This window comes from Notamacropus eugenii, chromosome 7 (assembly GCF_028372415.1).
Source record: "Notamacropus eugenii isolate mMacEug1 chromosome 7, mMacEug1.pri_v2, whole genome shotgun sequence".
Taxonomy (NCBI): Eukaryota; Metazoa; Chordata; class Mammalia; order Diprotodontia; family Macropodidae; genus Notamacropus; species Notamacropus eugenii.
Window position 1 is genome coordinate 103,049,458 of NC_092878.1, and position 25,328 is coordinate 103,074,785.

At 38.1% G+C, this 25,328-nt stretch overlaps 1 protein-coding gene across 6 annotated transcripts in view; it reads right to left on the reverse strand.

Moving 5' to 3' along the window:
* Positions 1 to 9,882: 9,882 nt before the first annotated feature.
* IRF2 (interferon regulatory factor 2) overlaps positions 9,883 to 25,328 on the reverse strand; it is a 130,687-nt gene continuing 115,241 nt past the window's right edge. For all 6 annotated transcript variants that reach the window (XM_072625667.1, XM_072625663.1, XM_072625662.1 and 3 more), the window contains 2 exons: positions 13,064 to 13,110; positions 9,883 to 11,213 (listed from right to left, as the gene is read on the reverse strand). In XM_072625667.1, coding sequence (XP_072481768.1) covers positions 10,905 to 11,213; positions 13,064 to 13,110 — 356 coding nt within the window. In that variant the 3' untranslated portion in view covers positions 9,883 to 10,904. The remainder of the gene's footprint in view (positions 11,214 to 13,063; positions 13,111 to 25,328) is intronic.

Consider the following 25,328-nt stretch of genomic DNA (forward strand, 5'->3'; position numbering starts at 1 on the left):
TCAAGCAAACAACAAGCATTTATTAAACACCTACTGTATACTAGACCCCATGCTAGGGGGTCAGAACCAATCAAGCGGACAACTAGCATTTATTAAACACCTACTGCATAGTAGACCCCATGCTAGGGGGTCAAAAAGACAAAAGCAACATAGTCCCTGCCCTTGAGGAGTTTATGATGAGTGAAGCAGACAGCATGTGCATGTGTGTGTATACAATGTACAAACATATACACTTATATTTAAATAAATAGAAGGTCATTTGGAAAGGCACAAGCAACCAGAAGAATCATGAAAAACTTCATGTAAAGTCAGGTCCTGGACCCCTTCAGTAGCCTGCTTAAAACTATGGACTTCTTTTCAGAATAAGGCTTTTAAATGCATAAAGTAAAATGCAGAAAATTCCAAAGGGAACCAATGATATTGAAATATGACATCTATTGAAATGTCAGAGTTATTTTATGAAACAAATTCACAGACCCTAGATTAAGAAGCTGATGTAGAAGGGGGGGGGGAGGGGGCAGGGCGGAGCAAGCCTTGAAGAAAACTAAGGATTTTAAATAGCTCCTGACAGTACATAAATGATCATCTCCCCGAGGGGAAGAAAGCATTTTTTTTGTCTTTGTAGCCCTGGGCCTATTACTGCAGAGAATATGTGTTTAATAAGTTTTAATTTGAATTGAATGGACCTTTTTTGGAATATGGAAACTCCCCCTCTACCAGGCACAGATGGGCACAGTCAGGATTCTGGCCCCTCAGCCGTGCTGAGGTTCTTTCTGGGTCACACCACAGAATCTGCTGGTGTGGACACATGTTTACGTTTAGAAAAAGCCTCTTTCAGAAAGCAAATTTTACTAGAAACTGAAACTAAGACTTTTTTTTAAAGAGTCCAAAGGAAGGAGATAACTTCAAGCCAATCACAGCACCTGTAGGGGCAGTTTTGCCTGCCCACCTCGCTGTTTCCACCACCCAGGCTGCCTTGTCTGCTTTGTGTGTGGTTGGTTCATGTTGTTCAAGAGGGGTTAACCAAGCTGCTGTTGCACAATCTTAGCGAGATACATTCCACCCAGACTACAGCCCTGGTTTGAACATGTTTATGGGACTTGAGAAGTTGACCAGACCTGCAAGGAGCAGCTTTGAGAGAGAGATGTTAGAGTTTGTGCTGTGCTCTGGTGTATGTGTGTGTGTGTGTGTGTGTGTGTGTGTGTGTGTGTGTGTGTGTGTGTGTGTGTGTGTGTGTGTGTGTGTGTGTGTGTGTGTGTCTGTCTGTGTGTCTGTGTGTCTGTGTGTCTGTGTGTGTGTATTTTCTTCTTCAAGAAATATAAACAGCTCTCCAAACCCTCTTGTCAGGAAATATGTTGCAGCCCTGGAAGCTAGGCCCAGGGTTCTTGGACAGACTAATTTTATGCTAAAACTAGGTCTTAGGCCTCACCACTTCCTTCCTTCCTTCCAGTCACTATTTTCAGTAGCGCTGTCGCAGAAACTCTGCACCTGTTGTTGGAGTTAGTTTGGCCAGAATAAGAGATATCGTCAAAAACCTCCCATTTGCTACAGAGGATCACAGGGTCTGTCTTCTGGGGGGAGGCAGGGTTTTGCATGGAGAGAAACCAGAGTTGAGCCAGAGAAACCAAGCCACTCAGTGGTGAGGGAACAATAATGTGGAGGCCTATGAGAATTCTTCCGTTAGAATTCCAGAATAGAGCCAGAAGGAACCTCAGACACCACTCGGTCCAACCCCCTCATTTTTCAGATGAGGAAACTGAGTCTATCTGAAAAAATTAAATGATTTTACCCAGGGGCGCACTGTATCCTAAGCATTGAAGTAAAGCTTGTAAATTTATTTCCGCCTTTTTTTCTCCCCCCCAAAGGAAAAGCAAGTTGGTTATAATAGATTTGCAATTTCATGTACGATCTTTTTTATTATACTGTTATGGAAATGCTTGGTTTTTTTCCTATAAATTTAAAATATATGTTTAAAAAAACAAATAAAGCTTGGTTGGGCTTGTTAGCCATCTGTGTAGGGGTGAAACAGGTATGTTTCTGTTTGTATCTGGTAAAGTCATATCCTCTCAGTCTCAGTTTCCTTCTCCGGGAAATGGGGATAATCATATCTACCTCACAGGGTTGTTGGGAGGATCAAATGAGATAACAAAGTAATTGGCAAATCTTAGACTCTTCTCAAGAGAGAAACAGACATTTCCACTTTATTGGATTCCTCTTTGTTACCTACATATCAACCTTGACACTCACCTTTAAAGAGCCCAGATCACTTCATCTCCATTAAACTCCACTATGATAGAATGAGAACAGCAATTGGCCTGAGAGGAGAATGGCCTGGATTATAGTCTTGGTTTCACCACTGCCTAACTTTTGGGTCATGGCCAAGTCTTTTTACTTCTGGCAGCCTCAGACAGGCGAGCCCTAGGAATTGTAGTACCCCATCCTTCCCCACACTACCATTTCAGCCGTTGACCACAAGAGCAACACTTGTGAAGAGATCCCACACTTGACTCTGAGAGTGCCACAGCCCCCTGGCCACCTGCTCAGCAGTTAGCTTACTAGTGACCCCAAAAGAGAGCTCTGGCCATTAGAGTTCTTTGTAAACTGGCTGGTAGTGATGCCATTTTCCTCCTCTTCAAGAATGAAGGACAACAACCATCTCTGTAAACTAGTTCAATGTCAGAAACAGACACAGCTTTAATGATGGAGGTGATAGTAAAGATTCGTTACCATCTGCTTTGGCTCCCTGCCCGGAGGACCACGGGGCCTCCCCATCTGACCGGAAACAAACGTCCGGAAGAGCTGGTTCTCACCGCTTGAAAAAAAAGACTGTCTTCTTGTTTAGTTTTTAATCTCCAGGGCTTAGTGTACTGTTTATTGCATGTATAGGTAGAAAAATGGTGACTGTTATTTAAATGACAACAGGAGTGAACCTATGACAACAAAGCAAAATCTACAAATGTGTGGAGATAGATATATACACACATAGATACATAGATGCAAATACAGAAGTATGCATTTGCATCTATGTATCTATGTATATATGTTTCTATGCATATATATATATTTTTTTTAATTTCCATCCAAATTTATGGACTCTGAAATCTCTTCATCATTGACTTGTCTGCTGTAAGTCAATGGTGAAGAGATATCAGAGAATCCATAAATTTGAATGGAAAAAATTATGACTTTTTTCTTTTCTCATGAAGTGCACTGGCCCTAGTCAAGGAATCTAGGTTCCAATTCTGCCTCTGACAGCTACTATTTATTTCATTTCACTTGCTGGACCTAGAATTCTTTATGTGTCCAATGGGCTGCTTGGTCTCTGAGGTCTCTTTCAGCTTGAAATCTGTGACCCTCTGACCATACTCTCTTTGGCTCATGGAGATGTACTTTAGGGTTGGATCAGGAAAATTGCCACACCATCCACCCCCAACTGAATCCTGCTCGAAAATTGAGCAGAGGTACCTGTCCTTTATTTTCCCAGACTGGTGAAAAACAATCATTTTTTAGAGGAAAAACATCATTTTGTTTTTCATTGATATTTTTCAAAGTTGTTCCAGTTTTTCAAGTTCTCACTAGCAATGGGATAGTTTTTTGAAACTATTTTGATTCTGCCTCTAAATCCGCACACCTGTGTGTATGTTTATTACATTTTCTTTGCTGATAGTTTACCAGGACTGGTCACAGCTGCTGAAGTGCAGGGAGCAAACCGTCCCAGAGATGATCAGAAGAATTTTATCTGGAGTCTGTTTTGACTCTGATCCTGGCAGAAAGGGATCTGGGTGCTCTATGAGGGATTAAGGAGGAAGTGAGAAAGGAGGGGAGGATGGGGAGGGGCTTCTAAACCTTAGGCAGCTGGACCGGCTTTCCTTGGCTTACCTCTCTTCTGCCCACTAAAACCTATTGCATGAGGTGTATTCATTTCTTGCTAGGCTATATTCATTTTGCATTTTTCCTTTTTAAGTGGCATACATTTCAGTCCTGCTTTACCATTTTGTTCTTTTGGAAAATTATGCCCTTCTGATGCTTAGTAGCTGCATGACCCTTGGGCCTCAGTTTGCTTACCTGTTAAATGGGGGAAATTTGTAAAGGGCTTAGTACAGTGCCTGGCACATGGTAGTAGGCATTTAATAAATGCTTATTCCCTTACCTTCTGCTACCTTTAAGGCTCTCGAGCTATGATCCCATGAGTCTAGGACTAGAATCAGGCAGGACTTCTCTATAGGCAGATAATAAGGAACTAGACTTCTCAATGTTGGAGCAAAAAGAGATTCTTAAAAGACTAGACCAGAAGTGGAACTAGATTAGAATGTTATCAGGAAATGTTTAACAAAATAAATGAAAATGCAACATAGCGTAGATAATGTTAAATTGTGGTTTTCTAAGTCAATATGTGGCCTACAGGGATCTGTTTCTATATGAGTTTGAACCCGCTGGACTGAGGATTCTTTCCTCATTTTTTAACTTCCTCACATTAGTGAAATTAAGTGAGAATCATCATAAGACGTACAAAGGACCTGCTCGTTGAAGTAGAATGACTATCCATGGGTAGAATTCCCAACTACAAGAGACCAAACAATGGAATAGTAATTTCTTTTTAAATTTAAGGCTGCATATTTTTTAGATTGATATATATATATATAATACACACACATATATGTATATATATATATATGTATATACACCACTGAAAACTGAGATAAGCTTTAAAAAAATAACTCCTTGTTCTTTCCACAACGGTGTCTTTCATGAATCCTCTCAATACTCATGCCCACACAGAGGCCCACCCTTGCACCCATGCCCCCTTCCATCCTTACCCCTCGGAGAGAGAAAGATGGATTTTATTTAATTTATTGACTTTATGGGTCAATCAGAGGCTTTCAAAGGTGGTTACTGACTAACTCAAGGTTAGTTAGTCTCCCTCTCAGCAAATATTACTATCTGAGGGGTGAGCACTCCATTGAGGACAACATATTTATTTAGATCTGTGCACAGTTGGGCCCTGAATCTTGCTTTTTTTAAATTGGCAACTTTAAGTTTTATTGCTGTGTTTTCTTTTCACATTTGAAATGTTCACAGATTACTTCTACTTCATGGGAGATGTCTTCTGACAAAGCTAAACAGCTTCATAAAGCAGATAAATACAGTGACTTCATCTGAATGTACATGCAACATTTCACATCGGTAGCACCTCTTCTTTATTTTTCTTAATGAAGAGAAACCTATTTTCTCTCCCTCCCACTTCCACACCATTAAAAAAAATTTTTGTAAACAAATATGTGTTATCAAGTGAAACAAATTTTCTCAATGCTGTATAGAAAATACATGTCTATAAATTCACCCTATATCCATCACCTGTCCATCATGGATAGCATTCTTCATCTTTGGTCCTATAGAATCATGGATGGCCAATCTATCAATCACAGGTCTCACAGCTCTCAAAGTCACTTGTTTTTACCATGTTGTTATTATTTAAATCGCTCTCTTCATTCTGTTCATTTGATCATTCATCAGTTTCATAAGTTTTCAAAACTGTTCATTTTTGTAATGACGATGTAGTAGAAATTGTCTTCTTAGTTCTGCTTATTTCACGCTGCATCAGTCCATATGATTCTTTGCATGACTTTGAAATCATCAGTTTCCTCATTTCTGACAGTACAATGCTCCATCACATTCATATTCTATAACTTATTTAGCCAGTCCTAGTTGATGGGCAGCCCTTTTTCCAGCTTTATCCTACCAGAAAAACAGCTATTACTGCGTTGTTGTTGTTTTTTAATGTAAAAGACCTTTTTCTCTTTTTTAAAAAAATTCTCTTTCGGGTATAGACCTAGCACTGGTATAACTGGGTCAAAGCACACATACATACAGAGAGAGGGAGAAAGAGAGAGAGAGAGAGAGAGAGAGAGAGAGAGAGAGAGAGAGAGAGAGAGTGAAACAGGAGAGAAAGAGAGAGAGAGAAATTGAGAGAGAAAGAGAAAGTTTAATGACTTTTAAAATGTATTTCCAAATTGCTTTTCAGAATGGTTATATTCCTTACAGGACCACTCAGAAAGCATCACTGTCTGCTTTGACACAAGTCCTCCAACATTCAAAGTTTTCTTTTTTTCTGTTATCTTTACCACTCTGTTGGGTATGAGGTAGAATCTCAGAATCACTTGAATTTTCATTTCTTTAATTAGTTATGATTTAGAACATTTTTCCCATAAACTATAGATAGCCTGGGGGTTTTGCCTCTAGAACTGCATGTTCATCTCAATTTGGGGAGGGCTCTTTTTCTTCTAAATTTGAGTTAGTTTGTTATACATCTTGGAAATGAAACATTTATCAAAGAAACTTGCTGTAACATGTTTTTTTCCTCAGTTAACTGTTTCTCTTTCAATTTTATCTTTATTATATTTGCTTATACCTTTTTTACTTTATGTAATCAAAATTATCCATTTTTTTCTTTTGTTAGCCTCTCTATTCCTTATTATCTCATGAACTTCCTTCCTATCCAAAGATCTGATAGCTAAATTTTTCTAAACTTCTCTAATTTTTTTTTATGATGTGAACTTTTATATCTAGTTCAAGTACCCATTTGGAACTTATCTTGATATAAGGTGAAGTGTTGGTCTAAACCTAATTACTTCCATACTGTGCAATTTTCCCAGCACTTTTTGTCAAATATCTTAGTAGCTTGGGTCCTTGTGTTTATCAAGATACTAGACACATTCTGTATGCTTTGTACATATATCTAATCTATTCTACTGATAGATCTATTTTGTAACCAGTTTCAAATTGGTTTAGCAATACTGCTCTCTAGAATAGAACTGGAAGTACTAAGCCCCCTTCATTCTCATTTTTTCCATTATTTTCTTGAGACACAACTTTTTTTCTCCATATGAATTTTATTATTATATTCTAGTTCTTATAAAGTAATCCTCTGGTAGTTTGATTGGCATGGCATTGGATAAGTAAATTAAAGTAACATTATTTTTATAATAGTCCTATTGTATTTCTGTAAACTTATTTGTAGTTGTATTTATACAGTTCTTGTGTGTGTCTTGGAAAGATAGACTCCCAAGCATTGTATACATTCTGTGATAATTTTAAATGGAATGTCTCTATCTCTTCCTGCTGGGAAGTATTAGAATTATATAGACATGCCCATGGTTTGGGGGAATTTATTTTATACCCTCCACCTTTCCTAAAGTTATTCATTGCTTCAACTTATTTTTACTTGACTCTTTAGGGTTCTTTAAGTATATCATTATGTCATCTGTGAAAAATTATAATTCCAATTCTTCTTTATCTATGGTTGTTCAAAACAAATTCCTCAATTTTTCTTGCCTTATTACTATGGCCAGCATTTCTAGTGCTATGTCAAATAGAAATGGTAACAACATGATTGGAAAGAATTCTTGTTTATTTCCTTTACAAATAGTGGTGGCTCTTGGCTTTACATATACACTATTTGTCATCTTAAAGAAGAGTTCATTCATTCTTACATTTTCAAGTGATTTTCAGAAATGGGTATTATTTGTGTCAAAAGGTTTTCTGAGGTAATGAAAATGTCACAAGATCTTTGTTGATTTTGCTTTTCTAGTTTTCCTAATATTAAAACAATCTTGCGTTCTTGGTTTAACTCCAGTCTGGTCATAATGCATGATCTTTGTAATATGGTGTTTTAGTCTCTTTGCTAGGATTTTTTTAATTGCACATATGTTCATCGGTCTGGTTTTCTTTTTCAGTTTTGATTCTTCCTGGTTTATGTATCAAGACTATATCTGTGTCCTAAAAGGAATTTGGTAGGATCTGCATTTAAAAATTTTTTTTTGCAAGTAATGTATTTAATATTGAAATTAATTATTCTTTGAATGTTTAATAGAATTCACTTGGTCTTGGAGTTTTATCTTTCAAAGTTTATTCATGATTTAATTTCTTCCTATGAAATTATGTTGTCTTAATATTCTTTCTTGTTCTGTTCATTTGGATATGTTATATTTTTATAAATATCCATTTATATCAAGTTTTTGGTTTAGTTGTCACATAACAGATCAAAATAGTTTGCCTAGTAATTTATGCATATTTTTCTCAAACAACCAGCACCTAGTTTTGTTTAGTTATTCAAGGGTATTATTTTTTGTTTTAAATTTGGTTAATTTCTTCTTTAATTTTTAAGATTTCTATTTTGGTATTTCATTGAAGTCTAAAATTGTTGGTTTCTAATATTTTAGTTGCATCCCAATTCATTGATCTATTTATTTTTCTTGTTAATGAAAGTGTCCAAAGATTATTTTTCTCCTAAGGATTATTTTGACTATATTCTCCAAATTTTGGAATGTTATCTCATCATTTTCATTATCTTTGATGAAATGATCTGTCATCTCTATGATTTGTTCTTTGACCCAACAATTCTTTAGGATTCATTTATAAATCCAGTTGATTTTTAATAATTTTTTCCAGTGGCTCTTTATAGAATTTTTACTGCATTGCATTCAATAAAGGAAGTGTAGAATTTTTTTCTTTTCTGTAGTTTGTGAGGTGTTTATGTTCCAGGACATGATTAAATTTGGAAAAATGCTATGCACAGTTCGTGTGTGTGTATACATATGTACATGTATGTATGTATCCATTCAAAAAACATCAGAAAAATCATATCAAAGTTTTCTAAAATTCTGTTTAGGGCTTTAGCTTCTTTCTCATTTATTTTATTTTTTGGTTAGATTTCTTTAGAGCTTGAATTAAGGTCTTTGTTTTTGGCAGTGTGCCTTTCAAAGAAGAGAGGCTGGGACATAAGAAAACTAATAGGTTTTCCACAGTTCAAAAAGTATTAAACACCTCTCTGGTGGATGAGAACTATTATTCCCTGTTGTATTTCTTGGTTGCAATTTCTCTTTTGGAGGTAGACAGGGGTTGCTTTATAACTCTTCATGTTCTGTTTAATGGATATCTATCTTAAATGAAAATGCTTGAGGCTCCCTAAAAGGGCCTCTCCTGAGAATGCTGGTTAGCATTTCACCAGCTCTGTCCCATTTTCGATGGGCAGAGGCAGCTAGGTAGCAAAATGGATAGAATACCAGACCTGGAGTTACGAAGACCGAGGTTCAAATCCAGCCTCAGATGGTTACTACCTTTGTGACCTGGAGCAAATCATTTAACCTTTCTGTGCCTCAGTTTCTTCATCTATAAAATCAGGTTAATAATAGCATATATCTCAGAGCTGTTTTGAGGACCAAGTGAGATAACATATGCAAAAATAGCTTTCAAACCTTAAAGTTCCATATAAATGTTACTAGCTATTATTCATTAATATTGATATTAACCAATATTAATATTCATTGTCTATGAGTTCTGAAACAGAGCTAGGAATCAGACCCTCAATTTTGTTGGTTTAAGGTATAAGAGTCAGGAAGTTCCTTCCACCAATTCATGCTGGTGACTTTTCTCAAACATACAGTCCTACAGTAGTTCTTAACCTGGACTTCATAGACAAGGGGTCCATGGAAAGATTTCAGAATGTCCATGAACATAGATGGAAATGAAAAATTACATCTTCAGTTTTAATTACCTCTATTTGAAAGAATCTGAAATCACTTCTTTCAGTTATGATTAGAAGAAATATTCTGAGAAATCTGTAGGTTTCATGAGACTGCTGAAAGCATCCATAACACACACACACACACACACACATACACACACACACACACACACACACACACACACATACTAAGAAGCTCTGTCCCACAAGATGCCTAGAGCGTGGAGAGGTTAAATAATTTGCCCGCAGTCACACAGCAAGTACATATCAAAGATGGAACTTGAACTCAAGTCTTTCTGGGATCACTCCCTATGCACTCTGCTCTGAAGCAGACTAAAGAAAACCAGGCAAGATGCTCATTAAAAATTTAACTTTATATCATATTTATTTATTATCAATCCACAGGATAATTTGATTGCTACATGAGCTCATAAAAGCTATTTCACCTTTACAAAATTAAAAAAAATGTGCCACAAGGATGTAATAATAATTGCTGATAAACAAGAAAATGAATTTTAAAATTATAAATTTGCTGTAGAAAAGATAAAAAACAATTATATTCACTTTAGAATTTTTACCTTGAATAAAATATTCCCCTGTATAAAAAATTAAAAAAGCTTGCTCTGGTTAGAATTAGAGTGTTTGTTTTTCAAATCTGGGAATTTGCATAATATCCTCATGATAGGTTTATTATTGTACCGCGTGGCATTCAAGCATAGCAGATTAGAAACATTTTTAAAAAGCAGTCTCAAAATGTGATATCTGTACAGAAGATCAGTATTCTTTCCCCCTCATCCTTATGGACACGTAGCATGAATAGACTTTGGGGGAGAAGAGGAAAGGAAAAAGAGGGGATCTGAATGTGCCATTAATTTAGAGCAAGATAATGAAAAAGGCCTATTTGTAAGTGCTTTCATCAGATAAGGTGCAGAAAGCAGACTGCAATATTGCTAGTACTGCATTATGTACATATTCACAAAAAAAAAAAAAGATTTTAAAAATTCCAGCAAGTTCACATTTTCTCTACCATTCTGAGGCTTTCCGTCTTGCCCTGGCCTTGACTATGAGAGACACAGCCCCCAACCGAGGGTGTTGATGGTCCTAGGAAGTCCTGAGACTTGAATGAGCAGGCCCAAAGTTCTGTCCTGGGAGATCCAACAAGCTTTAGAGAGACTTACTGATAGGCTAGGGTCCTGAGTTTAAAAAAAAGCTCCAGTACTGGAGTAGGACATAGCAATTAATGTTCTATTGTCAAGGCTTTTTCCCCTCTTCGATTTGTCTAAAGTAGGTGTTCAAAGAGAAAAATAAAATATAAACGAACAAACGAAAATAAAAACAAGGAAATCCTCAACAGCCGTAGCCAAAATTCACAATCAAAGGCTTAGCAGCTCTTGACTCTTGACTGGGTGATATCTGATGTTTTCTTGATGACGCTGGCCCGGGTCTCCTGGTCAGGCCGACTACTGGTGGGAGCCTGAGAGACTGAAGACGTTAGGGGGAGGTCAGTTAAGATAGGCCAGGAGCTGTTATAAGGCATAGGATGACTTTCCTCTTTGATGGTAACCTGGAGATCCGGCTTGTTGGAAGTCACGAAAGTCGCCATGCTGGGAAGCAGGTAACTGTTCCTTATCCCCATATTGCTTAGGTACTGTTTGCCTTCAATGTTTCTTTTCAGCCAATGTTGCCGTCCCTTTCAAAGAAAAGAAAATTTTAAGAGCTTTTTTTTCACTTCAGAAAGGTTTTTAAATTGCTTTGCTTTAAAATAAAACATTAAAAAATATTTTTATTCCTCCAGAGAATAAATTTGTTGTCAAATGCATTTTTTTAAGAGTCACAGACCTAGTTTTCACTAAACAATATGTATATGTGATTATTTGTAACTTAAGCAAGGATTTCCCTCACACAGTTCCAATTCTCTGACTGTAAAAACTGAGATCTAGGATGGGAAGGGACCTCAGAGGGCATCTGGCACAACCCCTTCATTTTACAGATGAGGAAACTGGGGCTTGGCACTGGTCTGCCTAAGGTTACACAGCTAGTAAATGTCAGAGGCAGGCTTTGAACCCAGTACTCTCACTTTAGAGCAGGGCTTCTTAAGCTCTCCTGTGTCTGGACCCCTTTGGTAGTCTGATGGAACCTTTCTCTGAGTGTTTTTAAATGAATAAATAACACAGGATTACAAAGGAAACCAATTATGTTGAAATACATTTACGTATGTGTACATACACATATATGCACATATATGTATATGTGTGTGTACGTATACACACACACATATGGATGTATATATAAATGCTCAAGGCCACCAGGTTAAGAATTCTTTAACTCCTCAAAGACAAGACAATTATGTAATGGAGGAAAAGATGGTAGCAGATCAGTTTGGGGACACTGTAGTTCTATCGATTCCAAAATTAAGAATTATTCATTGGGTTTCATGCCCATTATACTAGTAGGCTACGCATACTGTGACTCTTACTAGGAGTCAGTCACAGGCTCAGAGGAAATAAAATGAGGAACTTCTCAGCAGGCAGCTCAATGTTCCTGTTGGCTTCCAAATTAGTTTCAGTGGAATCACCACTGCCTTCCAAGCATGAAGCTGGGGTCCAGCCATGTGTCTTTGAGGAAAACATAGTGAGATTTTTGATTCCAGAATGTTCAGTCACAATTTATATCTTCACACTTTGTCCTTCAAGTCCGTATGCTATCCTTGAAAAGTGTATTTCTTCTTCTTTTTGCCTCTGGTCCTCTTTCATTCTGTCTCTCTCCCTCTCCGTCTGTCTTTCCCCCCTCTTCCCTCCCCTCTCTTTCCCTCTGTTTCCCCTTCTCTTTGCAGTTTCTTTCTCCCTTTTCTCCCTCCTTTCCTTCCCACCTCCTTCTACATCTTCTCCTCTCTCTCTCTCTCTCTCTCTCTCTCTCTCTCTCTCTCTCTCTCTCTCTCTCTCTCTCTCACACACACACACACACACACACACACCCCAATGAGTTAAATCAGAAGGTTCTCTATCACCATTACAGTCACTTCCTGTCATTGTGTAATCACTGTTGGGAGGAGGAAAATCTCAAGGAGGCAGGCTCAGAATCAAAATGAAACACAAAAACCACCTTGGCCCTGGATCACAGGAAGGGAGAGAAAATCAAACTATATGTAGAGTGCTTGGCTTCTCTGTATACAGGGTTACATGGTTCTGGACAGATGACATTTCCACTAATAACTTAAGGTTACTTGTGGTACTGACCAGTTGGACAGGCCTCTCACTTTTATCATTTTATTTTGATATGCATTATTTAGAAAGCACTACTTCTCTTTTTTACTTTCTCTACTCATTTTCTCCCATCTAATTCCAATGACCTGATTTTAAAATTCATGATCCTTGCTAGAGCAGCATGCAGCAGCCAGCCTCTGGTTTGCCTCCCCACCCTCACTCCATTCTCCCTATCCTCCAACAAAAACATTCTCTATCAAATGCTAAACCAAGTTGGTATTTGGCAAGACTTTTCCCAAAGCACCTCTCTCGGGGTTCAACACCCGCCCACACTCACCTCTGTGCTTTCTTCATCACTTGGCACACTGTCTGTTGTTTCACTTTCTGTTAGAAAGATAAAAATTAAAAAAAGAAGACCACAATTCCTGCAATTCACACCACCACTAGGTTCAGACACCATAGAAACAATGATTACCTTAAAAGGAGTAATGTGCAACTGAGCTAATATCCTTCCCCTCTGCAAAGAAAATACTCAGTTGCTAGATCCCACAATCCAGTCAAAGAAGGTGCTACTTTCCAAGCAAAACTGAGGTTAATCTTTTGTCGTCTCTAAAATCTGAGCTCTTTGAAGGTAGGGACTGTTTTTACCAACATTTGTCGTGCTCTTTAAAAGTGCTGACCAACTGTCTGGTGAAATAGACCTGGGTTCAGGCCTCGATTTCAATTCTACCAAACTGTGGGCCAGTGGCCAAGACACTGAACCCCTGAACCTCAGTTTCCTCTTATGGGTATAATTATGCTTGGACCACAGAGATGTTGTTCTAAGCAAAATGATTTTTAACTGTAAAATGCTATTGGAGAGCTAGCAGCAATAAAGCAGGAGAGGAGATTTCTGGTTCCTTTCCCAACCTCCTCTCTAGCTGTTTCCCAACATGGTTTATCCATTCTTTTTCAGGCAATCTTCCTTCAACCCCCTCGTGTCTTGTACATTCCATTTCTCTGACTTTGCAAAAGTGATTTGCGTTAGGTGAAGTCTTATTTCCATCCTCTACAGTTTACCAGTCCAAGTTTGTTACTGCCCATCTCTGATCTTTTAAGGAATAGTCAACTCTCTTGCACAAATCCATGTAGAACGGTTGTCCAGTTGTTTCATTAATGTACATTTGATTTCCCCAGGTAGAGTATAAGCACCAAGAGACAAAGAGTTGGATTTTGGATTTAAGCACTGATGATACACTGATTTACCCCAAGATAAGTGAGGAAACCCTAAAAGAGTACTTTCATCAGATGAACTCTATCTTTGGGTGAGTGTTGAGTGCCTAATAGATGTTTTCTGAAAGGATAAAGAATGGGACATGTGCCCCAGGACTGAAAAGGGACAAATGCTTTCCTGATTTTCAAAAAAGGGAAAAAGGGTAGAGTCTGAAAACTGTAAGTCAAGGCATTTCAAATCCTGGCAAAATTCTAAAACATATCGTTGAAGGGGTGGTTTCTGATCCCTTAGAAAGGGAAACAGAGGTCATGAGGAAGATTTCTTCGTGAATAGATCAACCAATTAAATCAGTAAGTATTTACTAAGTGCCTAGTATGTGCCAGGCACTGTGCTAGTCACTAGGGATGGCTCATGCCACACATCTCATTTTATTTTATAACAACATAACTAGACCAGTAGAGCATTGAGATACTATAGACATCCAGTATGCCTGGATTTCACCAAAGGTTTATATAAGGTCTTTTCTAGTATCTTTAAGGATAACATGGAGACATGTGGGATTGATGATGGCATATTTAGGTGGATTTGGAAACGACTGAAGGACCAGCCTTAAAGAATACTCTGGATGTCATCTTGGAGATATCTTACTATAGTTACGGAGAGAGTTATCCCTGGCTCTATAGCATTCAATATTTTTATCAAAGACTTTGATGAAGGGAAAAGATACGAGGCTGTGGGGGATATGTAACATGCTAGATGACAGAGTCAGGATCTAAAAAGATCTGGACACATTAGAACAGTGGCTAGAACCTCAATATTAATTCTATTAATTAAAATTAAGGTTCTATAATAAGCAATACTAATAATAGAGATAAACATACAGTCCTAGACTTCAGTTGCAAAAAGTATATGATGTTTGAGGGGTTTTTTTGTACTATATTTGCAAGGATATGATGGGAAAAGTTGTTACTAAACAATAGTGCAGTGGGGGGTGTAATGGGGATTTTATCAGAATGTCAACAATGTGACAGATTTGGAAAAGCAAAAGCTCAGGTGATCTTAAGTAGAGGGTGGATCAAGTGGAAGTGGCCAAGAAGCCAATTTGGGTTTGATGTCAGAAAAAATTCCCTAAGAATGAGAGCAATCTAACAGGGAGATGGACTTTCTTCAGAGGTGAGAAGTTATTACTCCCTGGGGCTTGATAATATAACACTGGAGATTGAGTTCGATGAGATGCCTATTAAGGTCCCTTCCAACTCTGAGATCTTGTAATGCTCTATTTAATACTTTTCTGCCCCATGCATTCATCTCTGCTAAGGCTGATTTCAATTCTAAGACTGGAATGACAAGAAATGAGTATTGGAAATAGTTTCCACATTAAATCAAATTCAATGACTATCTATGTATCTAACATCTATATACTATCATCCATATATGTCTACATCTATCGTTTATTAATCATCTATCTTTAGAATCAACTCATGGCTACTATATATCATTAATCTATATCTATCTATTCACCCATCTCTCTGTCTCTATCATCTATCCATCCCTCTGTCTTCATCATCTATCTATCCAGCCATCCTCTGTCCTTATTATCTCTCTGTCTATCAACCCTTTATCTATCATTCTATCCATCATCTCTGTTTTTATTTATCCATCTATCCATTCGTTTCTCTGTCTCTATCACCTACACATCCATGCATCTATATCCACCATTCTATCTATACCTCATCTTTATCCATCTCTCTGTCTTTTTCTCTCTCCATCCACTTTATCTGTGCATCATCTATCTATGTATCTATCACTCTTTCCATTCATCTATCTCCCTGTATCTATCTACCTACCTATCTATCTATCTATCTATCTATCTATCTATCTATCTATCTGTCTGTCTGTCTGTCTGTCTGTCTGTCTGTCTGTCTGTCTGTCTATCTGTCTATCTATCTAGCCAGCCATGAATCTCTCTATCTTTCTCTCTCATATCACATCTTCACATTAAAACTCACTATCCCCAGGGACAGGAATTAGTATAACCATTTTGCAAAGAGAGCAATGAGGAAGAGAGACGTTAAGTAACTTGCCCTAACTGGACACTGAGTCAGCAGGGAAAAGGGTGGGGTCAGAGGGAAGAGTGGGTAAAAAAATGCCTCCTTCCCTGACTTACTGCCCTCTGCCAAAGGACTCTGGTTCTCAAACTGTTCTTGTTGTCCTGGCAGATCCTCTTTCCATTTTTATGTATAGTCTCCTGCTTAGAGATCAGTTTTTTCCTCCCTCCGAATATCTTCAAGTTCCCTCCTTAGTGCCATTTCCAATTGCCCTCTGCAAATATTATCATCTTCTGTTCCTTTTCCATTAGAATTTAACACCATTTTATACATGTACTTATGCAGATTTATGGACATCTATTGTATATATGCATGCACACACATATATACATACAGAAAGCAAAAGAGAATGTGAAGAAGTTTTTTGACTTGGGTCATGTTGCAAAATCAAAGAAATGATAATAAGGAAGAGACAGTGTGGTTCAATGGAAAGAGACACAGACTGAGGTGGGCTAGGGTTTGAGTCCCAGCTCTGATACTTGTTAGCTGCATGATCTTGGGCAAGTAACAACCTCTGTAAGTCTCAATTCCTCATTCATAAAATGGGAATAATAACATCTGTGCTACTGACTTCACAGGGTTATTATAACGGAAATGGCAAAATTTGAAGCAATAGATCAATATGAACTGTTCTTAAGTGATCAAAGTTGAAAGAGGTTGAGAATTAATTATGTATGTTGAGTAAGGAACCAATGATATGAGATGGCCCAGGAGGAAAAAGTGAGGTTGGTGACCTTGCACAGCTCTCCCTCACTCAAAACAAAGTCAAGTCATCATTTCTCTGATGTCATGGTCTTCTTCAAAAACGAAAGGCAAACACAGCCTGAGAGTACATCAGCTTCCTTCCTTCCCTTCCTTTCTTCCCTTCCTTCCTTCCTTCCTTTCTTCCTTCCTTCCTTCCTCTTAATGGCTACCTTAGAGTGATTATCAATAGTAACAGTTTCTCTTTCCCTCCCAGCGTGATTTATTTTTTTCCTTTGGCTCATTAAAAGGGCCACTCCCTGAATACTTCTTAAAGAGGTTTATTCACTCAATGGGTGCTACCTTCTTCCAAGTGAGTACCTGAAAAGCTCAGCCTAAAAAGGTCAAGGTCTCCCATTGCATCCTGGGCTATCTCCAGTTATCCTGATGAATATCTGCCCACTGGATCCAGATGTGACCTTGTGTAGTCCTCCCAAACTCAAAACAAAGTCAAGTGCAAGTCATGGCATCATTTCTCTGATGTCATGGTCTTTTTCGAAAACAAAGGACAAACACAACAACAATAATGATGTGAGTATGGGAAGTGGGTGAACAGTGAGACTTCTCAAAAATCATGAACATGCTTTGAATAGCATTATTTAAACAGATAATAAATAGGCAGCTCGGTGATACAGTAGATAAGAATGCTGGGTCTCCAGTAAGGAAGACCTGAAGACAAATCTGCCTCGGACTCTCACTTTGTGACCCTGAGCAAGTCACTAATCATCTCTCTACCTCAGTTTCCTCATCTGTAAAAATTTTTAAATTGAATTAATAAATAATACTAGAAGTGGTTATTTTGAGAAAAACCCAGTACAATAGACAAACCTAAATTAGCTGATTTGATTAAAAATAAGAAAGAGAAAAATCAAATTAGCAGTATAAAAAAATGAAAAAGGGGAATTTACAACAAATGAACTGAAAGATACTCATATAAACTTCTTTCCCCCAACTATATGGTGGTAAAACTAAACTAAACAAAATAAATGAATATTTACAAAAATATATAAAATATAAAATGCCAAAACTAATGAACAAGAAAGAGGCAGAAAGTGGACAAACCTTAAGTGAAAATTATCACTTTTTACAGATGGCATGATGGAGTACTTACAGAACTGACAAAAAGTGAATTGAAACAGTAAATATTGTCAGTACACTTGTAGGATATAAAATAAATCCATATAAATATAAGGATATCTATATAGTAGTAATTCAACCTATTAAAGAGATAGAAGGAGAATTCCATGTAAAATTACTGCAGAATGGGACAGCAATTTGGAACTATGCCTAAATTGCTACAAAAATGTACATACCTTTTGACCAAGCAATATTGCTTTAAGGAGTGTATCCCAAGGAGATCATAAAAATGGGGAAAGGTCCCACATGTACAAAAATATTTATAGCAGCTCTCTGTGTGGTGACCTAGAACTGGAAATTGAGGGGATGTCTATCATTTGCGGAATGACTGAACAAGTTGTGGTATATGAATTAACGGAATACTATTGTGCTATAAGAAATGATGAACAGGAGCACTTCAGAGAGGCCTGGAAGGACTTACATGACTTGATGCTGAGTGAAATGGACAGAACCAGGAGAACTTTGTGCACAGTAACAACCACTGTGCACAAGGACTGTTTCTGATAGACTTCACCCTTCACAGCAATGCAAGGACCTAAAACATTCCCAAAGAACTCTTGAGGCAAAATGCCATCCACATGAAGAGAAAGAATTATAGTGTCAGAACACAGAATGAACAGACTATTTTCTCTTGTGTTATATTTTGTTCAGTTTTTCTCATGCTTTCTCCCATTCATTTTAATTCTTCTATGTAACATGACTAATGTGAAAATGTGTTTAATAAGAATGTATGTGTAGAACCTATAAAAGGTTGCATGCCATCTTGGGAGGGAGAGGGAGCAAATTTAAGACTTATGGAAGTGATTGTTGAAAACTGAAAACAAATCATTTTATTTTTAAAAAATTACTTCAGAATGTACAAAATATTTGGGAGCCTGCTTTCCAAGATATACACAAGAACTATATAAATACAATAAAATCAACTGTTTACAGAAACACAGAGTAATAAGTGGAAAAACATTAATTGTCCATGAATAAGATGAACTAATGTTAATTTTGAAAATGACAATACTACCTAAATTAATTTGTTAAAAGGTTCACCAATCAAACTACCAGAGAATTACTTTATTGAATGAGAAAAAAAAATAATGAAATTCAGATAAAACTTACTAGCTATGTGACCCTGGGCAAGTCACTTAACTCCATTTGTCTCAGTTTTCTCATCTCTAAAATGAGCTGGAAAACAAAATGGCAAACCACTCCAGTATTCTTGTTAAGAAAGCCCCAACTAGGGTCACAAAGAGTCAGACATGACTGAACAACAACAACCTATCCCAGTCATCGCATTGTCATCACCCTCATTTTCCTTGAGCTCTCTGTAGAAACTGACACAGTTGACCACTTCTCCTGGCTTTCGAAACACCGCACTGTCCAGGTTCTTGTCTTATTGTTTCCAATTCCGATGTTTCACTTGCTAGCTCCTCATCATCTCAACTCTGCAAGATTTCATCCTCAGCTCTTTTGAGGTTTTCTTGGCAACGATACTGGAGTGGTTTGCCATTTCCTTCTCCAGCTCATTTGACAAATGAGGAAACTAAGGCAAACAGGGTTAAGTGACTTGCCCAGGGTCATACAGCTGGTAAGTGTCAGAGGCCAGACTTGAACTGATAAAGTGGAGTCTTCTTGTCTACAGGCCTGGTGTTCTATCCACTGTGCCGTCTGGCTGCTTCCGTACAAGTAGTTCAGAGAATATCACTTCTCTGCTCAAAAGTGGTTTCCTACTGCTACCAGTCAATATTTCTAGCTTCTCCTTCATATAGTCCATATCCCAGATAAACTGGATGAATCACTATATTTGGCATACATCCTGTACTTTTCTACCTTTTTATTTCTGTTCATGCAGATATTTATTCCTGGAATGTCCTCTCTTCCTTTTCTTACACCTGCTGTATTCCTGCCCTTGTAAAGCCCAATGCAAGCGTCACTTTCTCCAGGAAGCTTTCTCTGATTTCTCCAACTGATAACCTTTTCCCTAAAAATTCACAGTGTTCTCTTGACTATGTAATAGTTTTCTGCATTTATTTCTTGAGAAAAAGACAGGATCATAACACGTAATCATTATATCACTAATGGCACCTAACACAGCACTGTGTTTAAGAAATGTTGGCTGGACTGAACTGATTCTCCTTCAAAATGAGATTATTTCACTTGCCGCCATTTTGCTCCAAGCATTCCTGCAGTGGCAGAAATATAGAGCACTTTAAGGGTACAATTTGGGAAAGCTGAGAAGTTTGATAGAATTATACCACTTGTATCACCTTAGGCAAATCATTTCCCCTTTATAGGTCGTCATCTATAAAAGGAGAGTGTCAGGCTAAATGATCTTGAAGGTCTCTCCTAGCTCAAATACTCTACAACGATAATATATGTGTCGAAGATTTATACATGCTATCAAACAGATAACACAAAAGAGGAAAAGGACTATCCCATTTTACAATCAAGCTCTAAAAAGTTAAGATTTTTATGATGTTTTTTTTCCCTTTTAAACCATATTCTTTCAGCCAACTCTAGTCTCCTTTTAAAATATGTCCTTGTTCTAAGTGACTCTTAGCCTTGAGGAAATAAAACTATGAAATATTCTCAGTGACATTAATACCTTGGAGGATGGAATGTGAAGAATATTTTTTAATAAACTTTTGGTTGATAGGCATTCATGGTATAGTGGATAGGTAGCACACCTTGAGAGGTGAGGAGCCCCCAGGCTTGAGTCATGTCTTTGGGACCATGGGCACCCATTTTACTTCTCAGGGCTCCCCCAAAACTTTATAAGTCTAACAAGTCGTAGAACTGAGATTACTCTGCATTCACATCTGGAATTTTCTTAACGGGAGCTCCATATGCCAATGGAATCATAGATTCAGTCCCCAAAACAAACATATATTCCTACTACATAGAGATACATACACATATAAACTTTTAGTCATAGTATTAATAAGGTCCCCTATCTACCTTGTCTTCTCACTAGTTAGATTACTTTCTCTACAATGTCTGATTAACAGACATCAGTCTGGATTCTTTGGCCTCTAAAAATAAGACTATCCTATTATAGTCCATATAAAAATATATAGCACCACCCAAAAGAAAACAACTTTAAAATGGTTTATATATAACTGCCTGTCCTGCCTTACAGGTCAGCAAATAACTATTTCCCTTTCATCTGAGGGCTTTCTCCTTTGCATTACAGCTGCCTCTCATTTTCTAGCTGTCTGACTGTATCACCCTGCAAATAAAAGATGATGGATCCTCTTTTATGGTGCTTACTTTACTACAACACCAAATGACTGATAAAACTAGAGATTAGGTCATAGATCAATTCTCTCAGAGTTTAAAATAAATGTTTGTTGAACTTAATTCAGATTCAAACATGTCCTGCTCTTTCTCGGTCTTCCACCTTTGCTTGCCTGGACTGTCTCTCGTTGCCACCTGCCTGGCCAGCTAAAATCCTTAAAATTCAACTCAAATATCACCTGCCCCATGAAGCTTCCCTGATCCCTACAGTCAATAACACTCTTGCCACTCAGCCCTCAAAGAACTTTGTTTCCACCTGCCCTATGTACAAATCCTATATTATGGTGTATCATGGTCATCTATGCATCTTTCTTGTCTTTGTACTTGACAGAAAACTCCATTTATCTTTTTCCAATTCCTTATGTCTCCCAGTGCCTAACACAGTTCATCATCCATAGTAGGAGCTTATTAACACAATTACTCAACTGACACAAGAATAGAAAATTCCCTTGAGGGAATGAATGGAAAAGTATTTATTAGATGCTTACTATGTACCAAGCAATGAGATTAAAAATAGAAAAAACAGAAATAACATTAATATTAATAATAAAAAATAGAAAATGGAAATAGACCCTCACTGATCACCTAGGCTTGGGCACTTCAATCACACACAGCCTCCAGATGCCCTGGGACAACTCCACCCCAGGACAAACCCCGCAGACAATGATAAGTTACTAAAACTCACTGTCCAATGATTGACAAACTCGCACCTTGTCATTTCCCCCCACTCCCTGTCATTTTGAACCCCTGGGTGCCATTGTTTGAACCTTTTCCTCCATTCCCTACTAACTGTTCCCTTATTCCTAGCCCTCTCAACCCAATTTCCATTCTTAAGCTATCAAATCCATCCTGTGTTCTATACGTAACAAATTGTGTTCCATCTTACACCTTGTCCTTTCTCATTCTCTCAACTGCAGCTTTCTGTTATATAATCTCAACTGGGCTCTCACTGTGTCAAGGCAATCCTTTTATACCTCTCTAATTAATTCGCTATCCCATTCACCACAGTGGCTTCTCATCTCTTCAAACACTTCCCAACTCCACCATCCCCACCTTCTCAGCAGATAAGTTTCTCTCATATTTCACTGAAAAAATTGAGACCATTAGCTGACAGCTTCCTCCTCTCCCCTGCTCCTCTCGTCTCCTCACATCATCAAGATGCCTTCTGCCTCCTTTACCCCTGATTCACCTTACCAAGGCAAACCCCTGTACATGCATGAGCGATTCCATCCCATCCTGTCTTCTCTGGCAGATTGCCCTGCCTCATCCCCTCCATCATCTCTATTTTCTCACTAATCCTCGATTGCTCCCTGTCTCCCAGCTGCTTCCCTATTGCCCACAAACACACCCAGGTGTCCTCCATCCTCAAAAAAATTAATAAATAAATAAACCACTTAATCCAGCCATCTCTACTAGATATTGTCCCATATTTCTCCTTCTTTTTGTGGTTAAATTCCTTTACAAGTCCTTTACAATAGGTCTCTTCACTTCCCTTTCCTTTTCTCTCTTCTTAAATCTCTGCAGTCTAGTTTCTGACCTCTTCATTCAACCAAACCTGCTCTCTCCAAAGTTACTACAAATTTCTTAATCGCCAATATTCAGTGACTTCTCAGTCCTCATCCTTATCTTCTCTGCAGTTTTGAACACCATGGATTCCCCCTTTTTCCTGATACTCTCCTCTTTCTAGGTATTCATGACACTAATCTCTCCTAGTTCTCCTCCAACATCTCTAACTATTCCTTCTTTGTTTCTTTTGCTGGATCTTTACCCAGGTCATACCCACTAGCCCTCAAGGTTCCCAAGCATCTATCCTGAGTCCTCTTCCTCTCTACTCTTTCATTTGGTGATCTCATCTGCTCCCATGGTTTCAATGACCATCTTGATGCTTCTGGAGGTCCCTTCCCCCTTGGATGTCTTGAGAATAGGACTGGTAATAGAATCACAGATCTAGTGTTGGAAGGCACTTCACAGGCTTCCTTATGACCTTCATTCTGGGATGCTGAACTCCGCCAGTATGCACACAGCCAAAGGCTCAGAATTCACATGTGTCCCATTTCCCAAACATAGACACCAGGACCTGGAGGACAGAGAGTTGTCTCAGAAAGCTCTAGTCCCAGCTTTAACTATACTGGCTGAGTGACCCTGAGCATGTTTCACTTAGCTTCCCAGCTCCCCAAGTAACTCTCTAAGACTTAAAGTTATAGAGTAGGTGATGATTGAATTGGGAGAAGGAGGTTCCTCATCAGGAGCTCTTTATAAAATCAACACAATCACAGATTCAGTTAAAAAATATTTCCGTAAAGGTCACCATCTTCACCTCCTCCAGCACAACTATGGACCCTACCTCTGGGTCCCCTGGCTCTCAAAGGTGACCTTTCATTTTATCTTGCCCAGAACCAGGCCTCCCCATCACTTCCTGGTCATCTTCACACCAGACTTCCTACCTTATCCCTTTCTAGCTCCTCCTTTGTGTGTTGTTCCCCATTAAAATATAAGCTCTTTGAGAGCAGGGATTATCTCGCTTGTATTTGTATCCCTAGTGCTCAGCATGGTAGCTGGCACAAAGTAAACCAAATAATGATAACAAAACAAAATAATAATAATAAGTAAAAATAGTTCTATCTATCATTTTTCTGTCCATCTATCCATTTCTATCTGCCTGTGTTTTTTTCTACCCCTCTATTTCTATCACTTTTCTGTCCATCATTCATTTCTGTCTCCCTATTTTTTTCTGTCCATCTATCCATTTCTATCAATTTTTGTGCATCTATCAATTTCCATCTACCATTTTTCCATCTATCCATTTCTGTTGATCATTTTTCTGTCCATCTACCCATTTCTATCATGTTCTGTCCATCTGTCCATTTCTACCTACATATCTATGCATCTATCTTTCTATCTACCTACCTCCCTACTAACAATAAGCTAGCTATAGCCTCCGAACCTCATTGAAAGCAGAAATAATATCTCCCATCAACACAAAGTTCATAATAGGAGACATAATGGTATGGCTTCACTAACTTGTTAAGAATACTTTCTATCACACTCTCCTCACCTCTCACTCATTGTGTAGGGCAGCTTGTAAAACCAGCGCACGGGCTATGGTTGGTGCACAGAGATCGGCCCATTGGAGTTGATTAAGGGCCTGCTTATTAGTTCATAAGGTAACCTTACTTCTCAATAGCTTCATTAGCCAGCATAGGAAAGGAAACTGCAGAGGACTTCTTAACCAATGCTTAAATGAATGGAACATGGACTGATTCTTTGGAATTTGGAATTCATGTCTTTTATGCCTGGGAACAACATGGACTTTGTAGGTGTGTTCTCAAATGGAAATGTCACATTGAACCATGTGAAAAGCAGGTAGGGGGTGAGGCAGGGGAGGGAAACAGACAGAATGCCTTTGGAATAACATAGTCACAGTTCTTTACCATGAGGATAGAGAAAACGATTGAATCAAATTTTCCTACTACATAATTCTACGGGCCAATTCCTACAATTATGTGAGAGAATTAGAAAAAAGATAATCTCCTATTATTAAAAAACAGCATTTAAGATCTGACGTGGGGAAAGGTAGAGCTGAGAATTAATCTTGGAAATACCCTATTGGATTTTTGACATTTTGCATGCCCTCCTTCCCTCTGCCTCCTAGACAGCTTAGATGTAATCTTTTCTATGAAATATTTCTCTCTCTCTCTCTCTCTCAATTATTTTGTAGATGCTTTTATGTTTACTTAATTGTGTGCCCAATGGACATTTTCCCAGGAGAATATAAATTCCTTGAGGGCAGGGATATTTTTGACTAGCACAGAGTAGGCACTTAAGTGATTTTTTTAAAACTGAATGCAGTAATAACAAAGACAGGGTTGTTCTGCCTAGCTGCTCTCTGAAAATCCTTATTATTCCCAAGTCATACACAAGGTGGGTGTTGTGACTGATGTTTCTGTCAGAAACAAGGTGATACACAAATCTCATGTTTGAGCAGAAAAATAATCTAAATGCTGGTGGTGGTAGCTTTGAGTAAGTCAAGCAAAATGAGCACCAGGATCCAGGCCACTTATCTACACGGACCAAAGAGAAATTCTCCACTTGGAGATGCTGGTGACTCTTGGGGG